At 56.3% G+C, this 18,229-nt stretch overlaps 1 protein-coding gene across 1 annotated transcript; it reads left to right on the top strand.

Annotated features, from left to right (window-relative positions):
• Positions 1-2,947: 2,947 nt before the first annotated feature.
• On the top strand, positions 2,948-5,945 carry HES1 (hes family bHLH transcription factor 1). Its single transcript, XM_083441059.1, has 4 exons — positions 2,948-3,375; positions 3,489-3,584; positions 4,197-4,284; positions 4,944-5,945. The coding sequence occupies exons 1-4, from the start codon at positions 3,268-3,270 to the stop codon at positions 5,501-5,503; spliced, it is 852 nt and encodes a 283-aa protein (XP_083297185.1). The 5' UTR covers positions 2,948-3,267; the 3' UTR covers positions 5,504-5,945.
• Positions 5,946-18,229: the final 12,284 nt, after the last annotated feature.

The following is an 18,229-nucleotide window of genomic DNA, read 5'->3' as shown; positions in this document are numbered from 1 at the left end:
GAACCAGGCAGAGGGCCTTCTCGGTAGTGGCGCCTGCCCTGTGGAATGCCCTCCCTTCAGATTTGAAGGAAATAAGCAGCTATCCTGTCTTTAAAAGATATCTGAAGGCAGCCCTGTTTAGGGAAGTTTTTAATATTTAATGCTGTATTGTTTTTAACACTCAATTGGGATCCGCCCAGAGTGGCTGGGGAAACTCAGCCAGATGGGCGGGGTATAAATAATAAATTATTATTATTATATTATTATGATGAGCTCAAAAGAATTCTTCAGATCACATTTCCAAAAAAACCTGAAGCCTTTCTATTAGTGATCATTAGTGATGAGATCCCTATGAAGGTACACAACTTATTTCTTTATGCAACAGCAGCGGCCAGAATTGCATAAATTGGAAAGAAAGAGAAACCTCAACCAACGGCTGCACAAATTGTCAGAATTCACAGAACTTGCAAATATGACAGCCAAAGAAAGGAATCAGAATGGGGCAAAAGACAAAAGGTGAATAGGATAGTTTTGGGGAATATTTTAAAAAATATTACACTAAAATCGATTTACAAGCAGGGGTATTCCTATGAACAGCAGTTAAATCCAGGAAATATTATTTATTAGCCCAGGGTGGGCTAATAAACTGATATGCAGCAATGTTGAGAACGCCATGGAAGGTCAGGTTGGGAGGTCTGCACAGAAATCATGCATGATGGTAAAGTATGATGTGTCAATCGAAAAATGGAAACTGCATAAACAGGTTTTTTTAAAGGGCTCTCTGGGGTCCTGAAGAGCTGCTGTTTCCCCTCTCCCTTTTAATGTGCTTTCCCCATTACTGTTTCCTTTTCTAGGCAGAAGTTCCACAGGTTAAACCTTTTCTCCCTATGGCAATGCCATTTTGGGGGAAGTTTTGCCCTGGTGGTTCTCTCCCTCATTCTGTGTTGTGCCACCCCTCCCCCACCCCACTCGTGGCAACCATTTTTTGACTGCCCCCCCACTCTCTCACAATTCAAAGTGTCCCCCCCTTCGGAAATGGGTGGGGGCCCCTGCTGCAACCTCTTTTGATACTGAACTTTAAATGGCTGTAAATTTCCCTGGCAGGTAAGAAATCAACAGCATCAAGAAGAATTCGGGACTTTTTGCTCTTGTTTTCCAAAACATGCAAATCGAATGAAAGGTTGAAGAGCTGGTGAAGTTCATACATAGCCAGAAAAAAGCAGTTAGCCAAGAAGAAAAGGAGCTCCTCCCTCCATGTAAACGGAGAGAGTTTGTCACGGTTACAGTCTTCTTCCAAATTTTTCAGTACACAGATCCGCTCGCTCATCTAGATACTGATGCCCTGCTTTGCACTGCAAGCTTCTTACACTGCCAAGGTAACTTTGAGGCAACACTTAATAGTTACTGAGGCCCCGTCTAAGTGTGCAGATTCCCTGACACGTTTTCACAGAGGGAGCTTGTCAGTAACAGTGGTATGAATTAAAAATAAAAATCATAGGATATCCATTTCTAAGCAAGATACATTTCCACCCCCGGAGGACGGAGCGTGACCTCGAGGAGAACCGCTGGGCTCTGCCCCAAAGTCCGCCCTCGCCTCCCCGCACCCGCAGCTCCTCCGGGTCGCCAGAAGGGTCCGTGGGAGGCGTCGCCGAGGAGGCGTCGTCCCCCCAAAAAAGAGAGTTGCAGCCCCCCGCAAGAGGGGGAAACCCTCGCTCCTCAGACTTGGCCTCCAGAGCCCCGTCCCCATCTGCAGACTGCTCTGTACAGCCTCCCAGTTCAGTTCCGTCTAACATTAAAGCCAAGAAAATAATGCCCCCCCCCTAATTTTTGTTTTTCTGGAGGGGCGAGGAAGTTGGAAGAAATTAAGTTCGCCCCTCCCCTGAAAAGGGGTCCGCGAATCTCCAGATTTCCACCCAACCCCGCAAGGTGCAGGGGGGGGGGCCGGGCACCTCGAACATTTTTGCCGAACCAGAACGAGGGTCCTCGCCTCGGCCAGGGCCGGGCAGCATTCTTCAGGGGTGGGGATGAGGAGGAGCCCCCCCCCGCCTGCTCTGAGGCCGCATTCCTGCCCCCGCTCCCCGAAGGCTGGGTTTTCCCAGGCTCTGGGGCGTCGGCGGCAGCTGCTGCTGCGGGCCGCCCGCCTGGCTTCCCTCCCCGACGGCTCCGTCCAAGCCGCGCGCCAAGGAGCGCACACCGCCCGCCGCTCAAGTCCCGGAGGGGGGGCAGGAGGAGGAGAGGGCGGCGGCCGCAATAAAACTTCCTGGCACGTGCTGGGCTCGGAGCTGCCGCTGGCGAAAGCCCCGCTGCCCTTTACTCGCGAGGAGAGGCCGTTGTGCTCAGGCGACCCCGAGCCCTGCATTTCTCTCCTTGCCGTCGGGATCCCGGCCGCGAAGAGGCGGCTGCGCTCCGGCTCGACAGCATCTTCGAGAGGTGCAGGGACGGACAGGTGCGCCTCCTCCCCAGCTCTCCGCATCCTGCATTCACGAGAGCAGGACACCAGCTAAGGGGGTTCCTCCCCCCCACCCGCCAGCGACCCTCTCCGGCCCCGTCGGTGGGCGGCAGGGGATCCTTAGCGGATCCCCATTTAACTGCCGCACAGGGTGCTCTCCGGGGAAAAGCTCCCCCCTCCGGAGAGCGAGCCCCCGAGATCCGTCTGCGAGGCGGAGCCCCGAACCCGTCGGGTGTCCGAGCGCGCGGCGCGGCAAGGGTTAAAGCCAAGCGAGCGGCTGGTGATTGACAGGGCGGCCCCTGGTGCCCGGGGTGGCGGGGAGGGGGGGTGTCCGGGCGCGCGCCATTGGCCGCCGGGCGTTGCGCCGGGCGGCCAATGGGGGCGCGCCGTCCACGAGCGGGGCCGCGTGCCTCCGGCTCCCATTGGCTGAAAGTCACTGTGGGAAAGAAAGTTTGGGAAGTTTCACACGAGCCGTTCGCGTGCAGCGCAGCCTATAAATAGGCGCCGCCGGGCGGGGAGGCGGCCGGGATTGCGCCGCGCAGGGAGGCAGCAGCAGCAGACGGAGAGCGCGCGCCAGGCAGCCGCCGCCTGTGACCCGCCCCGTCCCTCCGGGCTGCTCCACCGCGCTCGCCCGCCCTCCCGCCCGCCTGGCCGTGCGCGTCCCGGTTGCCAGGGCCGCTTGGGAAGCAGACGCCGCAGCTCCGGCTCCTTTGGACTCGCCACCGCCCGGAGAGCCGCTCGCCTGGCGCCCTCGACGGCCGCGGACGCTTTTTCCCACGACTCGAGGGGTTCGCGGCGGCGTTGGCGGCTTGCCCCGCCAAGCCTCTCTGGGGGCCAGGATGCCCGCCGACCTGATGGAGAAGAGTTCCTCGTCGCCCGTGGCCGCCACGCCGGCCAGCATCCACGCCACGCCCGACAAGCCCCGCACGGCCTCGGACCACCGGAAGGTAACCGCCGGCGGGGCGTCGGGGGCCGCTCTTCTCCGCTCCCCTCCCCGTCTCCCCCCTTCCCCCCTCCCTCCCTCCTTCCTGCGGGTCTGACGGGCGCTTGTCTCTTGCAGTCGTCCAAGCCCATCATGGAGAAGCGGCGGCGCGCGCGGATCAACGAGAGCCTCGGGCAGCTCAAGACGCTCATCCTGGACGCGCTCAAGAAGGACGTAAGTGGCCCCGAGAAAGGAGCCTCCCGGGCGGCGGGGGGGGGGCATCGGCCTTCGCGGGAAAGGGTCCCCCATCTCCGGCTCCCGAAGGCCGGGCGGCCCCCAGGCAGGCTGTGCTTTCGAGAAGGCAGAACGCCGCCCTGCCCGGGAAGGCTGCGGGACGTCACTCTCACCACCACCCTGAGAGGTGTGCCCTCCCCCCACTTCAAAAAGCCAGGAGCCCCATGGCCTTCCAGTGTCCAAAGTCTTCCCACGTCCTTGTTGCTATTATTGTTATTATTAATTATTGTTAAATATCAATTAATTAAATGTTCTTTATTAAGTACTATATCTAAGCACCCCGACGATAAATCCCACCCTCACAATTAGTGGGGATAGCCTTGTGGACTTGCCTGGGGGTGACCTGCCAGCCCCCTTTTTCTGTGCCAAGGAAAATGCCGACCAGCGTCTGCTACCCTTCTGGGACCTGGGGGTGAGGGTCTTCCTCCGCTTTCCAGCTGAGATTCATCCCTCCTTTGAGATCCTCCTGTGCCCAGACTCTCTCCCTCGCCCCCCCCCCAGCGTGTCGCCCCCTGGTGCTCACTCTCTCCCCCCCCCCCCCTTGCCTTGCAGAGCTCCCGGCACTCGAAGCTGGAGAAAGCGGACATATTAGAAATGACAGTCAAGCATTTGAGAAACCTGCAGCGAGCGCAGATGACGGGTGAGTGGCTGGCCGGGCTGTGCGCTCGCGAGAGAGAGAACGCGTGCCCCCCCTCCCTGCCCCCCTCCCTGCTCCCCCTCCCTCTCCAGAGGTGATTTCTTCCAGACTTCCGCCTGCGGTTTTGAATGCCATTCAAGCTGTGTTTTACTGACTTGGCGCAGGCGGCCTTTCCCACGGTCTGGGTCTTATTTATAGCCACAACTCCAAGTTGTTACTGTTCCGGAAAAGAGGTGGGGGGGGGGAGAGAGAAGGGAGAGGGTGGCAGCTTGCAGGCAGAGGAAATGGGGACGGGATAATGAGAAGCAAACGGGACACATCCTGCTGCTCCTGCTGTAGGAGGCGAGAGCCGCCCCCCCCCCTTCTCCTTGCTAAGGCTTCCCTTTGTTTAAAGCTGTGTGCAACCTTGGCAGGCAGCCTCTGAATGGAGGGTGCTTCTGCGCTGCAGAGATCTATGCCCTTGAGTCCTAGAATTCGAAGGGACCCCAAGCACCATCTAGACCAACCCACTGCAGAGTGTGTGTGTGTGTGTGTCCCTCCTGTTCAGCCCCGTGACACTTTTTCTTGGCTGTCTCTCCCTCCTTCCCAAGGCTGCATGCTCCGGGCTCTTGTGTCTCTCTGTCTTTCTGACGGTTGCCTCTTTCCGTCCCTTCTTCCTCCAGCCGCGCTGAATACAGACCCCACTGTGCTGGGTAAATACCGGGCCGGATTCAACGAGTGCATGAACGAGGTGACCCGCTTCCTCTCCACCTGCGAGGGGGTGAACGCCGAGGTGCGAACCCGACTCCTCGGACACCTGGCCAGCTGCATGAGCCAGATCAACGCCATGAACTATCCCGCCCCTCAGCCGTCCTCCGCTGCCCTGCCGCTGCCACCCCACCCTGCGCCCCCTGGGGGCCAGCACGGCCCCTCTTTCGGGCAGCCCCTAGTGCAGATCCCAGCGGGCGCGGTGCCCCCTACGGCCAGCGTCGTGCCTTGCAAGCTGGGCAGCCCAGCCGGGGAAAGCACCAAGGTGTACGGAGGCTTCCAGCTGGTGCCAGCCTCCGACGGGCAGTTCGCCTTCCTCATCCCCAGCACGGCCTTTGGGCCCCCGCACAGCAACGCCGTCATCCCCCTCTACGCCGACGGGGGCATGGGGTCGGCGTTGCCCCCCGCTGCCTCGGTCTCTCCTGCGTCTGGCGCCCCATCGCTTTCGGCAGATTCGGTTTGGAGGCCTTGGTGAAAGCAGGCGAGGGGCTGGCGGCCCACCCACCCTTCGGCCTCTGGACTTTGGGTCAGGACTTGGGAGTGCCCCCCACCCCTGTGGCCAGGGCTCTGGGTTCTCTTCCTCCGAGGGAGCCAGCGACCTTCTGGTTCTCTGGCTGTAAATAGCTGTCTACTGTTCATATTGGATTGTGCCTTCATTTGTACCGTAGCAAATGCTCTCCTCTCCCTTTTCTTTTCCGTGGCTTTTCACGTGGCCTGTGCAAGTGTGCACACGCTTGTGAGAGAGTCCACATTTCCGAGTCCACCTCTTCCCCCACCCACCCTCTTTCTGGCTTTGTCTCTACCCAGCTCCTTTTATTTTCAGTGACACCAAAGACTTGTTTGTTCCTAACAATGAGGAAAGCCTTTCCTTCCTTTTGGAAGTTATTTGATAAAAATAAAAAAGACATTTGGCATTGTGTGTGCTGCAATCGCCTGGTGTGGGTGCAGCTCTGTCCTTTGCGCAGCAGGCGGTGTGGTTGGGGGGGGATGAGGGGGCAGGACCCTGAGCTGGGGCTCTGCTGGCGGCCAGGAATTCACTCTGTTTGCCTGGCTGCTCATAAAGGGCCAAATCACATGGCCTGCAAACCTGATAAGTTCCTTGCCAATTCCCTTTTATCTTCAAAAGTGACCCCTGAATCCACACAGCAGCAGAGGGGAGGGAGGTCATGATAAGGCCGCCTATCAATGCTATGTGCAAAAAAGACCTTTTCCTCCTGTTCTGAAGTGTCTCACATATGTACACACACAGATTTCCTAATTTTTTCCATGCCGCACAAAAATGGCAGTATAGCCTTTGCTCCCTGCTTGGCCCTAGAAGGACTGTGCATCTCTGGTTCCAAGGGTCCCAGACAGCGGATTTGCGAGTCTGCCTGGGATCCTGGGAAGCCCTTGTTGCTCTAGAGTGGACAATGGATCCTAAGGCCTGCTCTCCATGTAAAGCAACTTTCATACTCCCTTGTATAAGGTGGGGAGGAGCACAGCAACGCCCCTGGACTAGCCATGGGGAAGCGATTGACTACAGCCTGCAGATAAACACTTACTAGGGCCTGGAGTTTGTGAAAGCACCAAGACTCAGCCTTTTGCAGCTAGAACATGGGACTTCTTTTAAGTCTTCAGGTCAGGAAGCTGGGTATATTGATTCTTTCCTAAGTAGCTTTGGCAAGTTCCTGGGGGGAAAGAGGAGCCACCCCTGTCTGGTTGGCAGACACTGGCAAAATGTTGGCTAGACCATTTGGAGGGTCATAGAATTGTAGAGTTGGACGGGACCAGAGGGTCACCTGATCCAGCCCTTGCAGTGCAGAAATCAAGGTCCACAGCTGGCCGAACATCTGCACCCCAACCCTGACATGCCCCTCTGATTCTGCACCATCTGGAGGGCCATGGAGCCTCCTCTGTCTTGGCCCTGTGCTGCTGCTGTTCAAATTTGAAGGTGGTACAAAGTTGGGAGGTTTGGCTGACACCCTGGGAGATCAACCCCAGATGAAAAAAGAGCAGCAATCTCATCAGGGTTGGCACACAGAACTGAAAGCAGCAAGATGGATTTCAACAGATCAAGGTAAAAACCTGCAGCTGGCTGCAAAAGATCATAGGAGTAGGGAGGCCTACTTCAATGTATCAAAATCAAGAGAAGTCCAGCACTCCCTTCTGGCTTCTGTTCTGGTCAGGCCACCTCAAGAGTATGGTGGTTCTTTCCAGGCAGGGCATTCCAGCAAGGCATTGCCCAAGTGAAGAGTGGCCAGGTCTGGGATCTGGCATAAAGTTCCTTCTCCAAGGAATGATGGAAACTTGCTTAGGCTGGAGAAGAGAAGCTGAACAGAAGCCACGAGGGACTCCTAGAGGCAGACTCTCAGAGAAGGGAAGGGGTGAGGCTAGTGGCCACTGAGAGGGGCAGACTGTGGCTGAACCTCTGAAGGTCCTTCAGAGCTGGGCCTGTCTGACCAGGGGCAGAGGCTGCCTGCCTGCGGAGGTGATGACCTCCCCTTCCCCATGGATCAGAGGCTTGAGGGACTGCTGTCTGGGATGCTGAGACAGGAGTCCATCAAATCATAAAAATGCAGAGTTGGAAGGGATCCCGAGGGTCATCTAGTCCAACCGCCTGCGATGCAGGAATCACTCATCCCTGACACCCAAGCTCTGCTTAAAAGCCTCCAAGACAACAACAGATTTTTGAATAAACAGATGGAGGTCGCTGGACTGGTGACTTAAGGGAGGTGGGGGAGGCAGCGTGGAAACAGGTGGAGCAGCGGGAAGCCCATCTGCAGGGAATCAGCTCAGCCCTCTGCCCCCTCCCGCGGGGCGAGAAGCAGAGGCAGAAAGGGAAACTGGAGAGGGGGGCCTCCGTCTTCACCCACGGCCCGGGTGTGGCCCGCAGCACGCTAGCTGCGAGGGAATGCGGCCCCCAGCAGGGAAGAGGGTTCTCCTGACTGAGGATCTCAGGCCCCCTTGCACTGCTCCCTTTTGGGGGTGGCGGGGAAGCAACACACACTTTCCCCCTAGAACAGCTTACGCTGCGGGGCGGGAAAGCAAAAGAGGATTTGCCCGGACCAAGAGCAACATTTTCCAGCAGGGGCCGTTCCTCTGCCCCCCCCCCCCCGTCAATGCTTCCTGAGCGAAGGCCGGGCTGCTGTGTGCTTCGCCCCACGGCCCTTGGCCCGCCCCACTTCCCTGCAGCTCCGGACCTCCCAGGAAAGCAGGCGCAGCCGCCCCTACCCTAAGTCCTTTTGCACGCTCCTTTCCTCCGCCCCCGGGCCTGGCCGGGCGGCGATGATTTAACACCCGCCACATCTGGTTGTGATCAGGCCTGGCGTTTCCTTTGCCCCCCCCTAATGGATAAAACATGTGGAGAGGGGCGCTTGCCTTCCGAGCAGCAGCGGCAGCAGCCCTCCCCCCGCCCCTTAGTCATGCCCCATTTGCAGGCGAGATGGGGGAGAGCCGGATAAAGGGCAGGCTTGCCTTTCAGTGCCCCCCCTCCCCCGCCCCCCTTAATAACTCAGCCCGTGCCGAGAATTCCTCGCAAATCCCCCCCAACAAAGGCGGCCGAATTCCCGCGGGAGAGACCAGGTGCCTGCCTGCCTGCGCTCAGGTGTTGAGGAAAGGAATGCGGCGGGGGGAGAGGGGGCTCCAGCCCCTGTCAGCACAGGCCCACGGGCCTCCCTCCTTGGAAAGGCCCCCCCGGGCGCCCAGGCAAAGGAGCCCCTCCTGTCAAGGGCGCATTTTTGGACAGTTTTGGGCCCCTGTTGCTGGCATCCGTCTGCCGCGAGAAACAATGGAGTCTGCCTCCGAGGGTGAAGCCAAACCGCTGCATTAGCAGCACCCGGGGGCCACGCAGGGCCTGGGCCGTGTGCAGGAAGGCCCTGGGCTGCCCAGCTGCGCCCCTGCTCACTAAAATAAATCGCTTTATTCGAGGTGGCGGGCGTTCTGAAGAGGGGGCCGGCCTGCCGTGTCCCACCATAGCAGCCTGGATGGAAGCAGCTGAGGACTTCCTCCCATCTCACCACTGGCTCAGGGAAACCCAGGATTTGAACCCAGGTCTTTCCCAGGCCCTAGTCAGACACGCTAACCACTACGGCACGCTCTGTTCTTGAGTCCTGGCCGCCTCCTGCTGCCCACGTTTCCTGCTCACCCGGCTGAGAATCCGGGCGCCCGGAGCCCCTCCCGCCCCGGCCGCCTCTAGGCTTCACTCCGCCGGGGACTCTGCGCCCTCTTGGCCCGCCCGGCTTCCCCACCTGCCCGTTCCCTCCGGCCGCCTCCAGGCTAGGCGCTCCCGGCTGGAGAGGCCTCGGCGCAGCTTTTGGTTCTGGGCTGTGTGCGCCGGCAGCCGGGGAGTCCGGGAGCCTCTCTGCGTCGCTGCGCCCGGCCGCCTGCTAAGTGCTCCGCGTTGAACTCCGTCCCGGGCGAGGTCGTGAGAAAGGAGCGGCGGGCAGGCGGCCAGGGAGCGAGCGCCTCCCGCCACGCGAAGTTATGCTGGGTCGGCCGGCCGGCAGGCAGGCAGGCAGCCGGCTGACAGCGCTCGAGCCCCTGCCCAGCCGTCCCGGGCGCCCAGCCGCTGCCCAGAGCCCCAGAATCCTACCATGGTCGAGTTTGAAGAGACTCCCCGCGGTCATCTAGCCCAACCCCCCTGCAATGCAGGAATCTCAGCTAAAGCATTCATGACAGGTGGCCACCCAACCTCTGCTTGAAAGCTCTCCAACAAATCACTGGGTCATCTAGGCTCATGCCGGAATCGCAGCTCAAGAATCCTGGACAGAGCCTCTGGTGATGGAGAGTCCCTCCGCCCCACCGTGGAAGAGCTCTCAGAAAGTCATTCCTAATGATTCAGAAGCACGCAGGATTGGCCTGCCTTCTGCTCCTCCTTGAGAGAAGTACAGTGGTACCTCGGGTTAAGAACTTGATTCGTCCCGGAGGTCCGTTCTTAACCTGAAATTGTTCTTAACCTGAAGCACCACTTTAGCTAATGGGGCCTCCCGCTGCCACTGCGCCGCTGGAGCACAATTTCTGTTCTCATCCTGAAGCAAAGTTCTTAACCCGAGTTACTATTTCTGGGTTAGCGGAGTCTGTAACCTGAAGCGTATGTAACCTGAAGCATATGTAACCCGAGGTGCCACTGTACTTCCTTCCACCTCTGCTTTCCTTAGAGCTTCCACCTTGCAAGACTGGCCCAAGGCATTCTCCTTCCCAAGTCTAAGGACAAAGGGGTTCTTCCCAGCTTTTAGGGTGCTGCTGGCCTCGCCTGTCTTTCACAGGGAAGGGACCCCCTGCCGTGGCCCTTGAGCTCCCCAGAGCCGGCTTTGGGTTTTGCCAGCTGGTTCTTTGTACCCAGCTGCACCGCGTGACCGCAAAACCATCCTGTGCTCAAAGGCTCTGACAGCCGTTTTCTAGCCGAAGAGATAATTTTCTGCACGCTTCAATTTTTAAACTTAGATTTTGTGTATTACCCCCTGCAATCTAAATCCGGCATCTTTTGCATAAATCACCAAGTGTGAAGCAGGTGGCTTTAATGATGTGCCTCCTGTTTTTGTTCTTCTGGAAGCTCTCAATTTGAGATCAGAATGTTATTTGGGGATGGATGGGTGAATCAGATGGTGAAGATGGAGATTAATTATTTTTGCAAGTAAGCTCAAGCCAGGACCGTTTGCTGGAGAATTTGTTCCCCATCAGTGCTTCCGAATTCCCTTTGGCTGCCCAGCTTGGAGACGCCCCGGGGGCCAGAGGAATTCCCTCTCTGCTCTGCGACTCCCCACCTATTTAGACAGCATTTTATCAGGCAGGCAATCTGCCAGAGTCCCCCACAGGGACTTATCTGCAGGATGTTTACAGAAGGAGGTTCAGGTTGGCTGGGAGAGGAAGAGGAGGGGGGGGGATCTGGTTTCTACAAAGCAACTTGGAGGAGGGCAGTCAGGTTACCTGGCCTTTATCTCTTCACCACCAGATCCTTTCCCAGCTCAGCAAAACTGCCAGACCCATGAAGACTTACCCCTGGAAACAAATTCACATCCATGCCACAAACATAGCCCCACACGCCACCCCAGAGTTTTTGGTAGCCAGAGAAGAGAGAGAAAGTCACTATGATGATTTCTTTTGTGGTCCAATGGAATTCAGAATTCCGAGAGGAAAGCTTGAGAGCTACACAGAAGGCTTTTGGGGGGGCCAGGTTGACCCCCAGGTCCAGTTGACCAGCCAAGTGGATGAGGGCCAGTGGCAGTGGAGAACACTTTTTGAAAACTGAAGGGAGTTTAACTGGGTCTCGAAATCTGTAGCCTTTTTGGAGAATCACCAAGGGAACAGGATCACCACCCACTCACCGTCCCCAAACAATGTCGGGAAACGTTTGGACAAGGTGCATTTCGGGTTGGGGGGATTCCAGATCAAGAAAAGAGTCGGCGGAGCGTCTCTCCACCCTCCCCAACCCTTAGAAGGACAAAACCATCCAGATTGCAGATGGGGCAGGTTTTGGAAAGCAGCTCGGCTCGCTCAAGGCTCAGTTCACATCTGCCTGCGGCTGGAAGATTGGATCTTGTGCCCTCTGCCCACCATTTCAAGGCACCCATGCTCAGCCTCCAGCAGGGACCTTGCGGCTGCCCTCCAAGGAAGAGGCCTGGGCTTTGCAAGGCCCAGCAGAGAGGCCTGGGCTGGCAGCCAGAAACGCCTTCTGAGCCACGCAGCCCCTGCTCCCTTCATCGCAGCAGAGTGCCTGGGGGACTCAGCGCATTCTGGGGAGGCAGGCAGGGGAACAAGCCCTTCCTGCAGGGGGGGGGCATCATGGTGGCTCCGTTTGGGAGCAAAGCCTCCAATATGCGATGGAAGCAGCCCAGTCCTGGGGGACACAGAACAGGCAAGGGAGATGCATCAAGAGAAGGCTCTGGCTGGCCCTCCAGGAAGTGTGCCAGGGTTTGTGTGTCTTTGCCTATGGAACTCCCTCCCACAGGAGGCAGGGATGACCACCAACCTAGATGTTGGATTGGGCAAATTCATGGAGCAGGAGAGGGCTATGGATGGCTGCTAGCCAGGCTGGCTCTGCTCTGCTCTGCCTGCACAGCTGGAGGCTGCAATGCTTCTGAATCCTGGTTTCTGGAAGTCACAGGAGGGGAGACTTGCTCTTGCGTTCAAATCCTGCTTGCCAGCTTCCCTTTGGGGCTTCTGGCCGGCCACTGTGAGAAGAGGGTGCTGGACTGGATGGGCCCCTTAGCCTGATCCAGCAGACTCTCCTTGGGTTCTTTACTCATGTTCTTATGAGGCAGGACAGAGAGAAAAATCTGACCAAGGTCCTGCTGTTTGTATACCAGGATGGCAACCATAGGAGATGCCTGCAGGACTCTGAATGGGCACCTTTTCATCAGCAGCACCACCCAGTGGGAGAAGGCCTGTAACTGCACATGGGACATGCTCTTGAACTTTTCTCCACCTGCTGATGCATCTGAATGCAAACAGGGTCAGGGTCCCCTGGTTTGCACCGCGGGCAGGAGGCCCTTTCCCGTGGCAAGGGCACCCAGCCTTCTGCTTCAGGCAAAAACATGTCTTGATTCAGCCCCTCGGCTGGAAGACTGAGCAGTCTGCCCTTAGAACAGTCCCAAGAGGCAAGCAGCATTCATACCCATTGCACAGATGGATAATGGAGGCTAAGAGAGGATGGCTTTCCTGGGGCCAAGTAAAGGGTCCGTGTTGTAGTTTGCAACCGGGACCCCACCCTTCCAGGGCAGGCCAGTCTCTGCAACAGTCTCCTCCCACATTAGGGTTGCCCTGCAGTTTCCACAAACTGGAGTGGGTGTGGCTGTTGGTTGGAGCCAAGGCTAAGAACACAGTCAGAGCTGATACCAGTCAGTGCCAACAACACTGGGCTGCGTGGACTACTGGCCTCACTTGTGATAAGCCACCTTCTCTCTGTTCCTGAGCACCATCTCCACCTCAGAGCCAGTGTGGTGTAGTGGTTAAGAGCGGTAGTCTCGTAATCTGGGGAACCGGGTTCGCGTCTCTGCTCCTCCACATGCAGCTGCTGGGTGACCTTGGGCCAGTCACACTTCTCTGAAGTCTCTCAGCCCCACTCACCTCACAGAGTGTTTGTTGTGGGGGAGGAAGGGAAAGGAGAATGTTAGCCGCTTTGAGACTCCTTAAAGGGAGTGAAAGGCGGGATATCAAATCCAAACTACTCTTCTTCTTCTTCTTCTTCTTCTCAGCCCCCCTCCCCACTGCACCAGGTGCTAAGAGCCTGGCAAAAGTTACCCTGAGCTCTCCAGCCTGGGAGCCAGTAGGGCAGGCAGAGGTGCTCTGTTTGCTGCTTCTCTGGAGGGGGTCTTCAGGGGGAGGCAGTGTAGACACCCCCCTTTGGGACTGGGGAACACAAGAGGGAAGCCCCAATCCACATCTTTTTGTTGGCATCCGTCTTTCCTGCTGTGACTTAAGGAATGCTGCTTTTTATACATTTCCTCCCCAAACCAGCTTTGATCGAAATGGAGGAAAAGAGGGACCCTGTTGTAATGTGTGGGCAGTCAGAAAAAATGCACCAGCAGCAGCAGCAGCTACTTTTCACTCTGGGGAGTCTGGGGACATGGGAGAAGGGACACCCCAGAATCTTCTGAATTCCCAGCATGCCTCTGAATGTGCCGTATTCCACTCCTCCCCTGCCCAGTCCCTTCTCAGGTGCTGCCTCTTCCAGGTTTCCTTTGGCTCAGTCTCCTTCTGACCCAGGACTTGGCCATGTGACTGGTGGGCCTCTTCTTCCTTCCCCCTCTTTCCTCCTCCTTTATTTTGCATTTTGACATGTGCTCCTCCCATCCCAGTGCTTTCTCCACCAACTAACCCATTTGTTGGTGTGTTGTCTCTTTCAGATTGTAAGCTCTTTGGGATCAGGGACCTGCATCACAACCCCAAGGCCAGGCTCCCTCTTGCTGCCTCCTCAGCCACCTCCCTCCACTCTCTCCTCTTCCCAATATACAAAGAGAGGTTCCTCCGTCTAGCAGGAAACCCAGAAAAGCACCCTCCAATTCACGCCTTTTGTCTGACTTAATGGGTCAATTGAGAGGGATCATGGCAGATCTCTTGTGTCTTGTGCCAAGCAGGGCTTCATCCCCACTCCCATTGGCTGAACCCTGCCTTGTCCCTCACCCCACCCCCACCTGGAATGCAGCGTTAAAAGATGGAGGGGGTTCCGCCCCCTCTTTATCAGCCCAGATAAATGCTGTCCTCATCAACTGATGGGAGCCAACTACTTTAGGCTTTATGATAACCTCTGGTCAGTTGTTGTTGTTGTTGTTGTTTTAAAAAAGCAACCTCTCCTTCCTGCATCTCCCTTTCACATCACTTGCTCAAAGCTGTAAGAAGTGATCTACTGAACACACAGTCTGCCCAACCCACTTGCAAAAGTGTCCAGCCATGTCATAATTTTTTATAAGGTTAAGTCCAGCTGGTGATGACTGAGGAGCTTCAGGGGGCCTCCTTCTCTACTCACAAGGAATCCCCTTAGCTCTGCAGCAGGTCCTGCTGAGCACTAGGGAATAAATTGACCTGGTGGCAGCTACTCCTCTGTAAATAAAAAACAAGTCTGGCCTCTCAGGTGGTCCTTCGGTCACATGCAGCAGGTGATCTTTCCAAAACGCCACACAAATAATCTGTTGAGTAATCAATCTGGGCACTTTTTCATTAATAGAAAAGTTGCTGATGGATTAACTCAGCAATGGGGGGGCCTGTGGACTACAACTCCCATCATCCCTGACCATTGTCCATGTTGGCTGGGGTAGAGGGGAGCTGGGGTCCCAAAAATATTTGCAAGGCCACACACAGGCTTCTCATCTTAGCTAACACTACCCTAGGCTGCATCAACAGAAGTCAAGTGTCCAGATCAAGGGAAGTCTAGTCCCTCTCTCTTCTGCCTTGGCCAGACAAACACCTGGAATACTGTGTCCAATTCTGGGCACCACAGTTTAAGAAGGATGTTGACAAGCTGGAAGGTGTGCAGAGGAGGGTGACCAGGATGATCAAGGGTCAGGTTAACCAAACCTGATGAGGAAGAGTTGAGGGAATTGGGTTTGTGTAGCCCCGGAAAGAGGACACGGAGATGTGATAGGACAGCCATCTTCAAATATCTGAAGGGCTGCCACATGGAAGAGGGAGCAAGCTTGTTTTCTCCTGCTCTGAAGGGTAGGACTAGAACCCATAGCTTCAAGTCCAACTAAACATCTGGAAGAGCTTCCAGTCCAACAGTGGAAGGGACTCGCTCAGAAGGTGGTGGACTCTCCTTCCTTGGAGGTTATTAAACAGGGGTTCTTTAGCTGCGATTCCTGGGGTTGGGCTGCATGGCCTTTAGCGGTTTCTTCCAGCCCTACATGTCTATGATCTCTGGATTAATCTAACCAGTGGATTAACGGAGCAGCCTGCGCAATCGGAGATGCCTTCTGCAGCCGTGCAAGTAATCCCGAGGCTGCGTGGGGCAAGACAAGAGGCCCCCCTGGGTCGAGGGCAGGCTGGCTGAAGCGGAGCCTCAAGACCCTACCCTGGCCCTGGAGGCCTCAACTGGGATACTTCTCAGAGTCAAGGAGCATCAAAGGTGTTTTAAGGCTTCTCTTTATTCTAAAGGTCCCGAAACGATTGCCTAATTTTCAGGTCTTGGATTTCCCATCAGCTGACAAACTCAAAGGTCCTTTGTTGGCTGATAATGGCCGCATTTGCTCTTCCGTCCATCAGTGTATTTTGTTTGCCTTCCAAGACCTCGGAATCACATCCCAAGTGGGGAGGGCTTTGCTGCTCTTGCACTCGGGTCTTGTTGCTGGTGGCCTTCTGCCCATTGGGACCTCCAGGTGGCCACTCTGGAGAACAAGAGGCTCTAGTCAATGGGCCACTGGCCAGGGAACCTCTTCTTATGGAACCTCCCTGTCCAGAGCAGTCTGTCGAGATCCCTAGGTTCTGAGCGGCATTTCATCCCTGGGAGAAGGTTGGACTGGATGGGCAGTTTTAGGATCTTCCTATTTCTCCCATCTTCCATGAATGGTCAACATGGCACCTTTGAAACAGGAATTGGTCCCCCACCTCCTCTGAGCAACAGCTTCTGATGCCTCCAGTACCCCTTGGTGCTCCAGAGGTGACCCACAAACCAATTGGCCTTGTTGACGGGGGCCCTGCCGGTGGGCTTCCCTATCAGACCAGGCCTTTCTCGACCCCTCATTGCTCCTCCTGCTCAGGTGAAGTGGGGAGTTTGTGTGTGGGCCCCTGTGCTTGTGGCTGCCCTACTGGGTCCCTGGTGGGCAGACCAGGGGGGGTGCTGAGCCCCTAACAGCAGACGGCCAGAAAAGGGTGGGCTGGGCTGTGGGGGGTGGTCCTCTCCTCCCCCTCTGCTCATAAATTGGAAGCAATAAATATCTCCTTATCTGGGAGTCCTCCCTCCCTCCCTGCTGGCTGCCAGACTGCTCTTATCTCGGGGAGCTTTCCCAGTTGGCAGGTCATATTTTAAGCTGATAAAGAGAGGCCGGCAGAGATTAAATGGGCCCTTTTGGCGGTGCTGCTGAGAGATGGTTTCTCAGGCCATATTTCTCAACTCACCACCTTCCCCCTCCTGCCTCTTCTGGAGACCCAGGGAGAGAGAGGCTGGCTGCTTCCTCCTCACTTGGCGCCTCCATTGCACAGCACAAAGTTAAACTATGGAACTCTCTTCCACTGGAGGAGGCCCTGATGGCCTCCAACTTGGATGGCTTTGAAACAGGGATTAGACAGATTCATGGAGGAGGCAGAGCTGAGGCTCCATGGCTAGCAGCCCCCCCAGGCCCCTCCTCCTCCACAGATTTCTCTACTACACTCCTAAAGCCTTCTAGGTTGGTGGCCATGACTGGCTCTAGTGGGAGGGAGTTCCACAGTTCAACTATTTACTGCATGAAGGAGGACTTTCTTTTCTCTGTCCTGAATCTTCAGTCATGTGCTCTTACAGAGCCAGAGAAGCGCTCTGCACATTCTTAGAGGTAGGCTTGTATTTTGATACCAACAGTCCCTTCCCCTTGGAGGGAAGGTATTCTGCATATGCTCAGAGGTTCCTTGCCCTTTGTAAACATAAACCAGGAAAGCTGGGGGGGGGGGATGCCAACAAACACACTTTTTCAAGTGGGTTTGCTGCTCTCCTGCTGAATGTTTCTTTTGGAGAATGTGAGGAGGAAGAGGCTTCTGGCTACATGTGGATCAGACCAAAGACAGCAGAGCCCTGTCTGCGCTTCCCCACCCTGGCCAGACAGCTGCTTCCCCTGGGAGAGAAGCCCACAGGCAAGGCAGGAGCATAAGGCCCTTAACAAGGTGGGACCAGTTTCCCTGTGAGATTGCCCTCTCGTTGCTTCAGTGGCAGAAATGGCACCACATCATACGCGCTGTTCCGCATTTGTAAGCATTCGATCCCTTAGTGTGGCAGCACCTACCCTTTGGAACTCCCTGCCTCTTGATGCCTTCTTCACTGTATTCTTTTCAGTGCCTACTAAAGTAATTCTTGTTTAGAAAAGCCTCCCCAGATGTTTAGAAAGTTGGCACCAGTTTTAATCTGTTTTCATATTTGTGTTTTTTAAAAAAACTTTTCAAAATGAGTGTTCTTAAGTTTTTAAAACCACTTGGAGGTTGTTGTTTTACAGCCAAGGCGATGGAGGTTTAGGGTCAGAGTTCTCCTTCTCCTAGGTGGGCTCCCTTCCCAGCCCCACCTGCCCCTCACTGCCCTCTACAGCATGGGCAGAAACCGGCTTCTTGACTGCTGGACCCCCCCTTGGACTCAGCCCCCCCACCCGCCAGAGCCTGTTTTCACACGCAGGGGAAGCCCTTATCTCACCCAGGGTTTGAGACCCATCAGCTCCCCTGGGGACATCTTCTGGGAGCCCCAGGGGAGAGCTGAATGCTAGAGCAAAGGTGGGGCAACTACCCCGGAAACAGCACAATGTGTCCCCCACCAGAGGTACTACCCCACCAACACCCCCCACACCCCATAACCACGTGCTGCTTCTCTTTGTGGAGTTTGCCCACAGCCCCCCTGACTGCTGTGTCCATTGCCTCCAGGGTCGGAGTGGAGGGGGTGCCCCAAAATCCTCTCCAAAGAGCGCAGCCTGGGAGAGAGGAGAGGGCGGGGAGCCCCCGCATCACTTATTCATGGCGGATGAAACACGGCCCCCGGCGGCCCTTTTGAAGGTGCCCGGCCTCCGCATTGTCCGCGCTCCTTTCTCTTGGTGGCTGGGCCAGGCCAGCGCTGCGCCCT

Source organism: Podarcis tiliguerta, assembly GCF_965153285.1.
Source record: "Podarcis tiliguerta genome assembly, chromosome: 5".
NCBI classification, from domain to species: domain Eukaryota; kingdom Metazoa; phylum Chordata; class Lepidosauria; order Squamata; family Lacertidae; genus Podarcis; species Podarcis tiliguerta.
Note: the sequence above shows the minus strand (reverse complement) of the source record. Positions and strands in the feature narration are given on the sequence as shown.